At 32.1% G+C, this 12752-nt stretch overlaps 1 protein-coding gene across 5 annotated transcripts in view; it reads right to left on the reverse strand.

The window, feature by feature from the left end:
• Positions 1-5042: 5042 nt before the first annotated feature.
• The window catches only part of LOC143064165 (BBSome complex member BBS7-like), a 31449-nt gene continuing 23739 nt past the window's right edge, over positions 5043-12752 (reverse strand). For all 5 annotated transcript variants that reach the window (XM_076236799.1, XM_076236798.1, XM_076236797.1 and 2 more), the window contains 6 exons: positions 11187-11389; positions 10462-10626; positions 9356-9465; positions 6560-6663; positions 5963-6086; positions 5043-5549 (listed from right to left, as the gene is read on the reverse strand). In XM_076236799.1, coding sequence (XP_076092914.1) covers positions 5413-5549; positions 5963-6086; positions 6560-6663; positions 9356-9465; positions 10462-10626; positions 11187-11389 — 843 coding nt within the window. In that variant the 3' untranslated portion in view covers positions 5043-5412. The remainder of the gene's footprint in view (positions 5550-5962; positions 6087-6559; positions 6664-9355; positions 9466-10461; positions 10627-11186; positions 11390-12752) is intronic.

Here is a 12752-nt window from a genome sequence, read left to right on the forward strand (position 1 = left end):
TAATTAAACAACGGAAGGTTCCTTAATTATTTTCGCATTTGAAGCCTAGTATAAAAAACCATAAGAGAAATTTTGCTGAAAGTATTTCAACAAATTGATAACGCCTTGGAAAGCTAAAAAACGAGCTATATAAATAAATTCTCACCAGATATTTTGTTATGATTTCGAGCACTATTGCAACTTGTTTCTAATTGTACGAGAACGTTCTTTCACATCAAAGGATTAAAAACTATAATTCCAAGCACGGTTCATTTAATAGTGTCTTGTAAAATATTACTTAATAATAACACAATAATTAACTTCCATAAACGCGTCGATAACCAAAGTGACGTCATGGTGTTACTCTATGCAGGTAAGTGAACAACCTTAGCTAGTTAACGACTTATTGCAATCTATGTGGTAATTCAATCATAATGCTAATTGTCTAGGTATATAATTAGACGAATATTAACCAGCATGATGTTTTGTTATTTTTTGTGAAATGAAGTGTAATAAGATGAAAATGTTGTTTTAATTAGGATACTTTCTATCATTAATACTTTATCACACCATGAATTGGATATAGGAACAGTTTAAACAGTTTAGCATCGAACAATTGAATTTGAAATTTCTACTATTTGTTAAAACTTCAAAGAGGTGTAAATAAGTCGTTTCTGTTTAGCGTTCCGAAGCCTATTTGTCATTTATTACTGTTCTTTTTCTCTTTGTTCAGATTCCGTATTATAATCATACATGACCTATCTAGGGGTCACATTGGCTTTTGGAAGGGAGTTTTGTTATGGAGGAAGCGAAACTGCATCACTCTTGGAATATGATATATTACTCATTGACAGTTATAGTAATAGGCTGTTCTAAGTTCGCATATCAATAAAGATTATTAGGCAATATTATAGAGGATTGAACCAGGGAATGTGTCAGAGAGCCAACAACACCACCAACGAACAAAAACAAATTGGTCTCTATCGCAGCGAGGAAACCCCTCAACTATATTTTATATAAAACTAGTTTAACGAAATGGACGTCATACTTAAATCCGAAACAAACGAATGAATCAAAATTTAAAAGATACCAATACTCTTCAAATTAGCTTATCAGTCTACTGATTTCTGGTCAGGCCACCATCTAACGTCTCAAGGCAGCTTGACCCTCGGTTAGACTTACAGCACCCTCATCACCTTTAACTATAGTGGTATTTTGTTCATGAGCTTGGACTATCGTCATGTGTGAAACTTTTACACATTTACGAATATCTGTGGGTTTTTTTTTTTTTTTTTTTTCCAAAGGCAACGTTTGTTTGTGAAGCTAACAGCTTCACACCATTGTATACAATTTCGAAGTTATATTGATTCATCAGGATTTTCGTTATTAAAACTATCATATTAAGTAAACATCGTTGGTTTTCCCGTTTGGATGGTTTTATAGTAGTCATTTTGGGGGCATTTATAGCTTGCTGTTCGGTTTGGGCCAAGGTTTTGTTTTGAAGGCCTTACTTTGACCTATAATGGTTTTTAGTGTTATACATTTGACCTTTCTCTGTACTTATACGCCCCGTCATTGTGATATTGTTCTATGATACTTTTTTTTTTTTTTTTTTTTTCATTTTTGCTAATGTGCTTTGTCTATATGCCTTTTGTGCTTCTTTGTTATGTATTTGTTTGTTTTTATAGCGATTAAGATAATAACACAATGTTGACTACTTTACTCCTTTTTGACATTTTTAACTAAATATGTATGTTTGTTTTGTTCACACATTATTGTCAATAAATGGCATTTGATGCTACTGTCATACTTGTTTTAAATGAGAGGTTAAGCTAGCTATATAACCAGGTTCACTCCACTATTTTCTACATAAGAAAATATCAGAAAAAATACGTCCCGTCATTGTGTTATTGTTCTATGATACTTTTTGTATTCTAGTCTTTCATTTTTGCTAATGTGCTTTGTCTATATGCCTTTTTGTGCTTCTTTGTTATGCATTTGTTTGTTTTTTTATAGCGATTAAGATAATAACACAATGCTGACTGGTTTACTCCTTTTTGACATTTTTACTCACATTTGTTTTGTTCACGCATTATTGTCAATAAATGGCATTTGATGCGACTGCCATACTTGTTTTAAGTGAGAGGTTAAGCTAGCTATATAACCAGGTTCACTCCACTATGTTCTACATAAGAAAATATAAGAAGAAATATGACAGTTGTTATCCATTAGTTTGATGTATTTTAGGTTTTGATTTTGCCAATTGTTTAGGGACTTTTTACCTTTACAAATTGTGGCTTGGATGGAGAGTTTTCTCATTTGCACTCATACTACATCTTCTAAGATCTATAATCAGTTAATCAAACAAAACACATGTGGTTACTTTTATGAGCTAGCCTAGTTTTAGTGCATTTCCTTCTGACATACCGAAACCCTCGATACAACAGCTATTTCGCAATGGCTCACCCAGAACTTTGAAACATGCCATTTCAAAATCTAAGCCACAACAAATTTGCCATTTACACTGAATTTTCTTTAAAAAAAACATATAGCGGTTGGTCTGCTATCATCACCGGAGTTTGTACAGGATTAAAAATTGACAAATCTCTTACCTTAAATATTGGCATTTAGCAGGTAAGACTCACTTCTACAGTTAGTCTACGCTTCTCCAAGAATGAAAGGATGACCATGAAATATTTTTTGATGTAATATCTGCATTAACTGTCAACCTTACCGTATTTAACTCTGTAAACTCAAGAATAGATAGTAGTGGTTAAGAAAGACAGTTATATCCTCGGGTAGAATAAGGAGTACTGGTTTTGTAGACATGCAGGTTTCATATTCATGTAAGAATCAGGGAGTGTATGTACTTTTTAAGACTTCGGTTTACTTGTATGTTATATCATCTAATCTTTCTAATGTCCTAATTTCCTTTATTGGATGTTGAAAAATAGATTCCGTTCCCAATAGCAGATGACGTTGATGTTTTTTAGTTGAGATTATGCATGGTGTATGTTTTCAACAACAGCTGAGGTGAACACTTTGCCTTGTAAAAAAGGTGGACAAACTACTTCATCATTTGAATAACGTTCAATTACAGCTTCATCTAGTTCAGTTTATATTTGCAGTACCCGGTCTTCAGAGATGCATAACCCATGTTGTAATAATGAATCTATAAGCTGTCTCTTCCTGGATTTTGTAAAGAGTAATATTCCAAGATACACACAAAATGGTGTCTTACTATCAGCCGTATGTCTAGTGTTTAACGGGAACCTTCTGGATGGTTGAATGGTAATTAAAATAGTTGGGCTTTTAAAAGCCGGACTAATATGTAGAACTGCGATTTAATATCAGGTATATTCTCTATCATGTTACACACAAACTGTAACAAAGGAGGTGCGGTGCTGTCATCGTATTGTTCGGAGACGAAGAATCCAGAAAATGTTGTCTTCTTAGTAGTTTAAAGGCAGCGAATCATTTGTTATATGGTGCCATTATAGTCACAAGCAAATACGACATATGGTCCTTTTTTAAGAAGAGCCTGGTTGTTTCAATCTTTCTTAGTATAGGGTTTCCAGGTCTGCTGATTATGCTTTCAATTCTCTCTCCGTCGTTTAATCGTCGAATATCTAGAGGGACTTCATGAAAAAGAGGGATATTTGTGCCCAACATTTTATATGTATCATCTGTCGATTTTAATAGGTCTGTTGTGTCTTCCCGACACAAACAATATTTTGTTAAATTAGTTTCCTACTTATCTGTGGAGGTATCCGACTTTTTTTTTTAATCCAATTAACCCAATGATGATTGTGGCCAAGTTAGGATAAATTTGACGCGGTAGTTTCAGAGAATATTAACTTACACAAACACAAAGTGATGAGAAATGCTCATCCTTTAGACCATTAAATAGTTAATGACAAGGATACCAAGGATGTGCAAAATCTCACATTTTCTTGAAGGTCTATTGTGTTAAAAAGGAGATGTTATCAAAAACTAGTTAAATCCTGCCAAACAAGTTCATGTATATGACCACATGTAAGGCTTTTGTAGCTGTTTTCTGACATTTCCTCATGCTGTATTGATATTTTGATAAATTTAGAGTGAACTTGAAGTCAGAATATCTTTATGTCTTTAAAAATTATCTAAAACCTAACAGCCTCATGGTGATTTCATATGTCTCTTATATGATTCCCTCTGTTCAAAACATCAGTCTACAGCACTACATAGAGATCTAACAAGAGTGCACATGCTGAAATGCGTCTCCTGTTTTACTTATTATTAAATTTATGTTGAAAATCTGTAACATGGAGTTTTCACCACAAGTATCACATAAAATTAACAAAATGAAAAAACTGATTATGAGGTCATGGTAAGATAAACCAGACTAGACAGGCATGTACACCTTACAATTATTCAATACAACAAATATAATTGACATGTTGCTTTTGGTATCTGATACACTGACAAAATTATGAAACTGTATCATTCACAATGAAAATGAGGTCAAGGTCAGATTATACATGCCAGACAGACATGTGCATCTTAAAATCATTTCATTCACCAAATATAGCTGACCAATTACTTAAGAGTATTTATGAAAACAGACAAAATCACAATAACTTAACATTGACCAATGAATCATGAAAAATGTCATAGATTACAAGAGATATGTTCTGTTAATGGTAGCCACTGTCCTGATTGATGACTAATGAGCAATTGCGACTGATGGAGGGATTTTACTTGTTCAGACAGGAGCCAATGACTTACCAAGAACTTGTCAGTCATCTGGACCATCAGGTAAGTTATATTCTGTGCACAGGCGATGTTTTTATCATTGCCAAAAATGTGACATTGTTATAATCGCAATAATTTATACCCGATATTTTTCTATATCAATTAACCAGGATTTTTTTTTTCATTATTGCCAAATCTTTAGTCTAAAATGACAAAATCTTCATTTTATATGCATGCAATAATTTCTTAATTTACAGTATATGAAATGTCATCAAAGATGAAGGTTTATGATACTATTGTACAATGAAAAATAAAGAGGATAACACAGATTTTATATGTATAATTTAATCACATGAAATGTACAAAATTCAACAAGCAAATAAAAAACACAACAATGTATAATGGACGGACCACAGCTAAAAATCATATTTCTAAAAATACAAAAGTTTCTGTCATGTATAAATATTTTCATTCAATAAAGACATAGTTCTTTGACAAACCTGAAATCTTATATAATTCAACTACAAAATTTGAATTTATACCTTGTAATCTTATAATCATATTATAACGGAGTTATCTTATCTCTTTTTATTTATAATTCCTTACAACAAATGTTGCTTTTTCAATATTGCAGATCAATTTATAGGGAGTCACTGTAAGTCTTGTGACTGGATTTCATAAGGATTCATAAATGTATTATTATGCTGATGTGTTGAAGAATTCAACAAGTGTTTGAAGATCATAATTGTCCAGAACTTCTAACAGAGCTGGAACTTTTCCCTTTACATTCACTCCTTTGAACTTAAATTTGTCAATATACAAATCTGTTATCATACCTGAAATATACAAAAATAATCATATATAGCATACATACCTAATAGTAAGATTAAAACATAAAAAATGTGCCCATCAGATATATTTCACGTTGCCAATGTTCTTTTGAATTAGTGTCAGAGCAATATTTGTTAAATTGTTGAAATTCAATTTTTCATTTTCAAAAACAACTAGAACAAACAGATGTAGCAGGAATAAATGATCACTAGCTATGACCCCTTATTTGACAGTTACATGTAACCCTTTAATTTAATTCATAAAAAAAACAAAATATGAATATTGTGAAAGGAAAGAGATCATTCATTGGTCATAGGACTGTAATAATATATGTAAATAGTGTAAAATGTAATGCATGGAGAAAAGGACTAATGAAGAATAACACAATCACTAAAATCACATCATATCAATACCATACCATATAATCTTTCAAGATGGCAAGGTTGTCTTTTGAACTCAGCCTGTAATGCATCAGCTTCCTCTAGGATCTGTCTGTATTCAGGAGACATAAAAGTCAGATCTTCCTCATGAACCTGTAACTCCTGAAAAAAATATCAGAGTTGTCTACAAATTTATACAATCCATAAGCAAAAATATAAAGGTTTTACAGATAAATGAAACAAATGTTCAAAATGGATTGAATGTTTTTGTTGGTCAATTTATTTTTTCTTCACAAAAATATTAAATATTTTTTTTCAGTCAAGACTTATTATAATGCTTAATCATAAACATGATTAATTCTGAATGAAAAAGTTTTCTAAATCTCAAGCTTATTCCTCTTGTGCCATTTCATGGAATGTGATAAGAAATTACCAATTTACCCCCATTTAACCATTTTGATAGGCAAGTGTGAGACCTTGAAGAATGTTTTTCTTTTCTACCAGCGATACAGATATGTTTGTTGTCTCTTTTGGTATAAATCTGAGTTTAAAAAACTCACCCTTGCTTCTTCAGAAAATTTTTAATAAATGCATGAAAAAATGTCTGGATCTTTTGATTAGCATCATTTTCTTACCTTTAAAGCATCTATTAATTGAACTTTCTTTGCCAAGAGTAACTGGTACTCTAGTCTGGGGTGTATAAGGTTTAGAGTATATGCTATAGATTCATCATTTATATCTGTAAAATACAAAACAATCTGTACAGAACTACAAAACAATCATCAACATTGATTTTATAAAGGCAATTATCAATGAAAGCCAAAATTCTGTCCTATTTTCCTCAAATATAAGGTAAAAGACCTTATTTTACTGTAAATGGGTAAAAATCCCTGATGTGCCTCCAATTAAGGAACTGACTTATAAAAAGAAATAAATGGTACATGTATAATGTAAAATTGAGAATGGAAATGTGGAATGTGTATATTCAACAAATGACACTCTCAAATATTGTAGAAAAGGATAGAAATCATGACAAATATCTGTTTTGTTGATCTTGCATTGCTGATCAATTAATTAGTGTAATTTTTGCTATCTTTTTAATTTTTATTCAAACACAAAAGAGGGTAAAAAAGTGCATCTACTAACTATATGAGAAAATTTGACTTGCTGATAATTTTTGTGATTGAAAGTGTCTATTTATCTATTATTATTTCTATCATATAAGGTAAAATGCCCCCCAAAAAAATCAAAAATCATCAGTAAAAGGCAAGTACTCCAAAAAGGAGTTGACTGACAATTTCTACAATGCAGACTTATTTGTAGAACTGGTTTTGCTGATCTATTTTTGCTATTTAAAGTTTCTATTTATTATATTTTTAGGATTATAGACAAAAGTGAAAAAAGGTAAAATTTGTCATTTTGGAAAGAGCAATAACTCATTTAAGAAGTCATCTGACAGTTTTGACGTATTTGGACAATTGGCAGATCTCAACATTCTGAACATTTGTGCTCCTGTCAGATTTGAAACAAACTGGTATTAGAAACTATCAGAATCTAAATAATTTCTCACACAAATTAACCCACAACTATTCCAAGCTACATATTAATGTTGAAAACAATAACACATTTAAAAAAAAAATAATTAAATTTTGTATCCTTCAACTTCTCTCACCAAAAAGTATTAATTTGTTGCTTTAATGCATAAAGGACAATAAAAGGATACTTTGTTTTGGGTCAATGAGGTTCATACATGTTTTTGAAAAAATACTCAAATTTTGTAAACTGTGTTATAACTGCACTTTTGAACCATCTTTGGACATATGTTATTGGGTCACTTCTTCCAAAATAAATTAAAATGTTGTTTAAATAAACTTAAAGTACAAATTTAAAGGTTGAAAAGATTTTGACTGCCACTTGTTATGCTTTTTAGCGACAGAAATTTCAACTTTCAATTGAATGATAACTAAAAGACCTATCTCTTCACAGATTATAACCAGATGCTGCGCAGTGCACAGCTTTATACGACTGCAGAGGTCGAACCCTGAACAGTTGGGGCAAGTATGGACACAACATTCAAGGTTGATACAGCTCTGAATTTGGATTGTGATTAAATAGTTGACACAGCATAAGTTTCTGACACAGAATGAATGCGGTCTAATGATCCTTATTTTTTTTCGCTTTTGAGCAATACACTATGCTGTTGAATATTGATCCCTTTAAAAGAAGTTTGCAAAAAATACCTACTCATTTTAATGCATCATAAAGTATCAAAATATAAAATGACATACAATCATGGTTAAAATTGATATGACTTTATAGTAACTTCTACATGTATTAATATAAATTTACAGCTAATCATCTCAAGACAATCATCATTTCTTAATACATAATATTCAAGCAGTGTGAGGGAGGTAATTAAATCTTTAAATGGAATTGGCTTACCTCCCTTATACTGCTTTTAAATTGTCTAAATTGTCCTTGAACCAGAAAACCCCTTGTTTTTCCCCTAATTGCTAACTGATTTGAGCCATAACCTCCCCCTCCCCTAACCATCCCTTTGTAGTGTGGAAACTTGTGGAATAATTCAGAGAAGTTTATACACTTAAACACAAGTAATTGACTGGAAACTACAAAAATGCTTACTTGGGCCCCTTTTTTAGCTCCAAATTTCTGCACCATTGGGACCATAAACCCCAAAATCAATCCACACCTTCTACCTGTGGTATAAAACATTGTGGTACAATTTCAGAGCAATTGAAATACTTATACACAAGTTGATATCCTGAAATTAGAAAAATGCTTGTTCTGTGCCCTTTTGGGCCCCAAATTCCAAAATGGTTCAGACCATCATCCCCAAAATCGATCCCAACCTTTCTTTTGTGATATTGAACCTTCTTATTGAATTTCATTGAGATCAATTTACTTAATCAAAATCTATAGTCTGTACAAGTTAATTGACTGGAAACTATAAAAATGCTTATTTGGGCCCCTTTTTTGGCCCCAAATTCCTTAACTGTTGGGACCATAACCCCCAAAATCAATCCAAACATTCTACCTGTGATATAAAACATTGTGGTACAATTTCAGGGCAATTAAAATACTTATACACAAGATGATATCCTGAAATTAGAAAAATGCTTGTTTTGGGCCCCTTTAGGCCCCTAATTCCCAAAAGGTTGGGACCATCATCCCTTAAATCAATCCCAACATTTGTTGTATTGAATCTTCTTATAAAATTTCATAGAGATCGCTTCACTTAAACTAAAGTTATTGTCCAGACAACAAATGTGTCTTCGGACGCAGACGCAGACGCAGACAAAGACGCAGACGACGACATCATACCATTATACGAACGCAATTATTTGCAGTCGTATAAAAAGGGGTTGAATGTACAACAACAAAAATTGCCACATATGAGGGGCAAAACCTACCATAACTTATATCAAGTCTTATTTTTTTCTTGGTGGCTTCCTTTGTTAATACGTCTTTGAGAATGGATATTGTAGAAATATTATCTGATCTGAAGACAGCTTCTCCTTTCCTAAAAACATGGAAAAATATTAGCAACTTAAATGGATTTAATTATTCGAGATAATACACACTCAACACAGTGACTTACAAATGTTGATGAACATTGTATATAAGGAGAATGCAGTAATATAAGAACTATTGAAATATATTTACATCCTAGGGTAAAGTTAAGGTAATCTATTTTTTTTTATCTGGCTCCAGAGAAATATTGAATTTAATGAAAGCTAGACATGTCAATTGTACATAAAGTATTTCTAAATAAACCTATTAGTACAGCTGTTAAAGACAACATTTTTGGATTAATTGATTGATAGGTTATTGTTGTTTAATGCCACTTTCAGAGCTATTGGCAGCATCGTGGAGGTCAGTTTTTAATTGGTGGAGAATATCAGAGAGAATGACAGACCTTCTGCAGGCAATCCTAGTGCAGGGTCTAAACTCACCATCTCAGTATTGACAAACTAGTGATACTTATATATTATTGTTGGTCATCTCAACGAGATTATTTTCTCACTTCAGCCAGTGACAAAAGCAATGGAGTTGAAATGACCAATGATAATCTGTTTATCGTTATTTTACCTATGGTGACATTGTCAATTTCATTGACAACGGGCTTGTGCACCCTTAGTTTCTAGCAATAATTTTTCATATCACTCTACTGTGCTGAGAAAAGAAATTATCAGTCAGTAAGATCAAAGGAAAATTTGGTAAAATAGGACAAAGTAGATTTACCACTAAGAGCACTAGACCAAAGAGGCCCCTAACAGTTTTGGACTGTTTAGACAGATCTATGGTATCATGTACAAAGCTGGCTTGTTTGATTCAATTTTTGTAGACAAAAGATAAAGTAAATCTGTTATAGGCTGTGTTTGTGGACAGCAATCCTTTTGTATGTCATTAAGACCTAAGTTGTTATTGTTGGTCTCTTGCTTTACTTAAGTCTAAAACACAATTTCTATTTTATTACTTATTTCCAAAAAAAAATGCAAAGTGTTACATAACTTACGAGTAGACACATTCTAACAAAGTGTCCAGGAATGTTGACATGAAATGGAATGTAATAGTTTCCCCTGGAGGTGTCCTCTCAGGTAACTCAGGTAAACAAAAACTGACCCATGAATGCATTTCTGCTAAGCTGAACTGTCCTGTTAACTTCACTGTGTTAAGTGGTCTGTGAAAATAGATGCATGCTGTAATATCTAATAAATGTGCTTGTGAATACATGTACTAACCGGAAAGAGATTTTTTTTTCTAGTGAAACTAAGTTTAAATGCTGCATTGCATCAAGCTTAAAATTGTTATCTCTCATAGTCCTGGAAATTGTAGGTAAAATAGACTGATTCAAAAACAATGTATTACTTGTGAAATTTTAAAATGTTCATGGAATTTACTGAAATCTTGGTCAAAGCTTTTTATTATCAATAGACAGAATCCAGGGCAAAAGTTTGTTTTGTCTTATATTTATTTGTTGTTTTTGGATGGTATTGACTTATCTTTTACTTTGTGGTTTGGGACATCACACATTGTTAAATATAAAAAAAGAAGATGGGGTATGATTGCCAATGAGACAACTCTCCACAAAGAGACCAAAATGACACAGAAATTAACAACTATAGGTCACCATACAGCCATATTTTGACTTGTAGGTGTTTGTTTATTTCTTTTTTTTCCTTTTAAGGGTTTTGTGGACAGTTAAGAAGATCATCTTATTTTTATTTTAACGAAGCCTACCTGTTATCATCAAACACATGTGTTCTTTGATGGAGTGACAGTGGTTTTATGTTATATTGTTTGACTTGGCAGGTTTTTGGTTGTACTCTAGGAGTAACATAAGCCTGTAGTGTACCATACTGGCCTTCAATAGATCTAATCTTTAGCTCAAGTCTAGTTGTATTGGCCTGACATCTGTATGTAGCTAGTAAATAATTCCCTTCCTACAAAACAATGACAACATATCAATTAGATTCAACAAACAAACAAAAATTGACATATATATTATTTATTAAAGGGAAACTCTGCAAAAAAATCAAAAATTGATATTATGTCCAATCTGTATAAAAATGCTCAAATTCATAGATATTAAAGTTTTATTTTGCTAGATAAGAGATAACAATCGATTTTAAACTTATAGTATCAATTTAATGCGTGCCGCTATTTTGCCATCTTCTCCGATTAAGAAACCACAATACGTCTATGAACCACAAAGGACCAAAACTACAGTAACCTAATGTAGTTATAATTGCGTGTTGATATCTTGTTAATTGTACCGTTGTTTTATCCAACTAACTAACTTGATATGGAAAATGTTTTGTTTTTTTAAATAACCATGGTCTGTCGGTTTTAAACTGTTTATATGGGAATTAGTTAAAAAGTCAAAGGTCAAAGTCATAAATGATCATAAAAAAGTGTTTCGTGAAAATTATTTTTGAAAATCTAATTTGTTTATAATTCTTTTAATTTATGTGATAAACTTATTCAAATAAATTCGGACCTTCCCTTATTTGATCATCAGCATGGCTAAAGGTATTACTCCCAAAGGTATTGTGAGGTGACACCTCCAGGTATTCAAGCAATTTCCTGTCGGACTGTCCTGCAAGGTCATGCATCATTTCACTCCTGAGGGTATTGATCCGTGTATATCAACTATCAAGTGTATAATATACATCTCTGTCTTGCGTGTCCGATAGTGATTTACTACTCATTATACAAAACTCATACGCTTGTCTGGTGTAAAGATATCATTTATAAAAATCTAAGTAATTCCCAAAATGATTTCAAATTGGAAAAAATAAAGATCTATTTACACATTTTTTCCAAGGGTAAATTTGGGGGAATGTAAGTATGATTAAACCTGTTCTCAATAGTGAAGGACAGTTTGAAACATACAAGAAATATTGATATAACAAAAATGTACGCACTTGTCGAAAACTCATTTATAGGTCTGGATAAAAAGTGACCACTCGTTTATACGCCTGAATAGAAAGTTACGGAACTATAGATATTCGCAATTTAGAATATATACATGTATACATTGAACTTATGAAAGAAACATACATTTTCTTTAATTTGGGGTAAAAGTTTTGTAAATAGACTAGTCTATAAGCAGTGTTCTCCCCAGGCCCTTAAAGGACCACGGGCCCGCGATGTATAATGTTCTACCGCGGTGGTATCGTTCTTGCCGCGATGTATAATTTTTCTCCGTGGTGCTAAAGTTTTCGGTAAAAAAATCGATTGTAAATTGGTAAAGTTCAACTTTCCGTGAGGTTTTAAATTTTAGATGAAAATTGACCAGTTCTA

Source organism: Mytilus galloprovincialis, chromosome 2, assembly GCF_965363235.1.
Source record: "Mytilus galloprovincialis chromosome 2, xbMytGall1.hap1.1, whole genome shotgun sequence".
Lineage (NCBI taxonomy): Eukaryota > Metazoa > Mollusca > Bivalvia > Mytilida > Mytilidae > Mytilus > Mytilus galloprovincialis.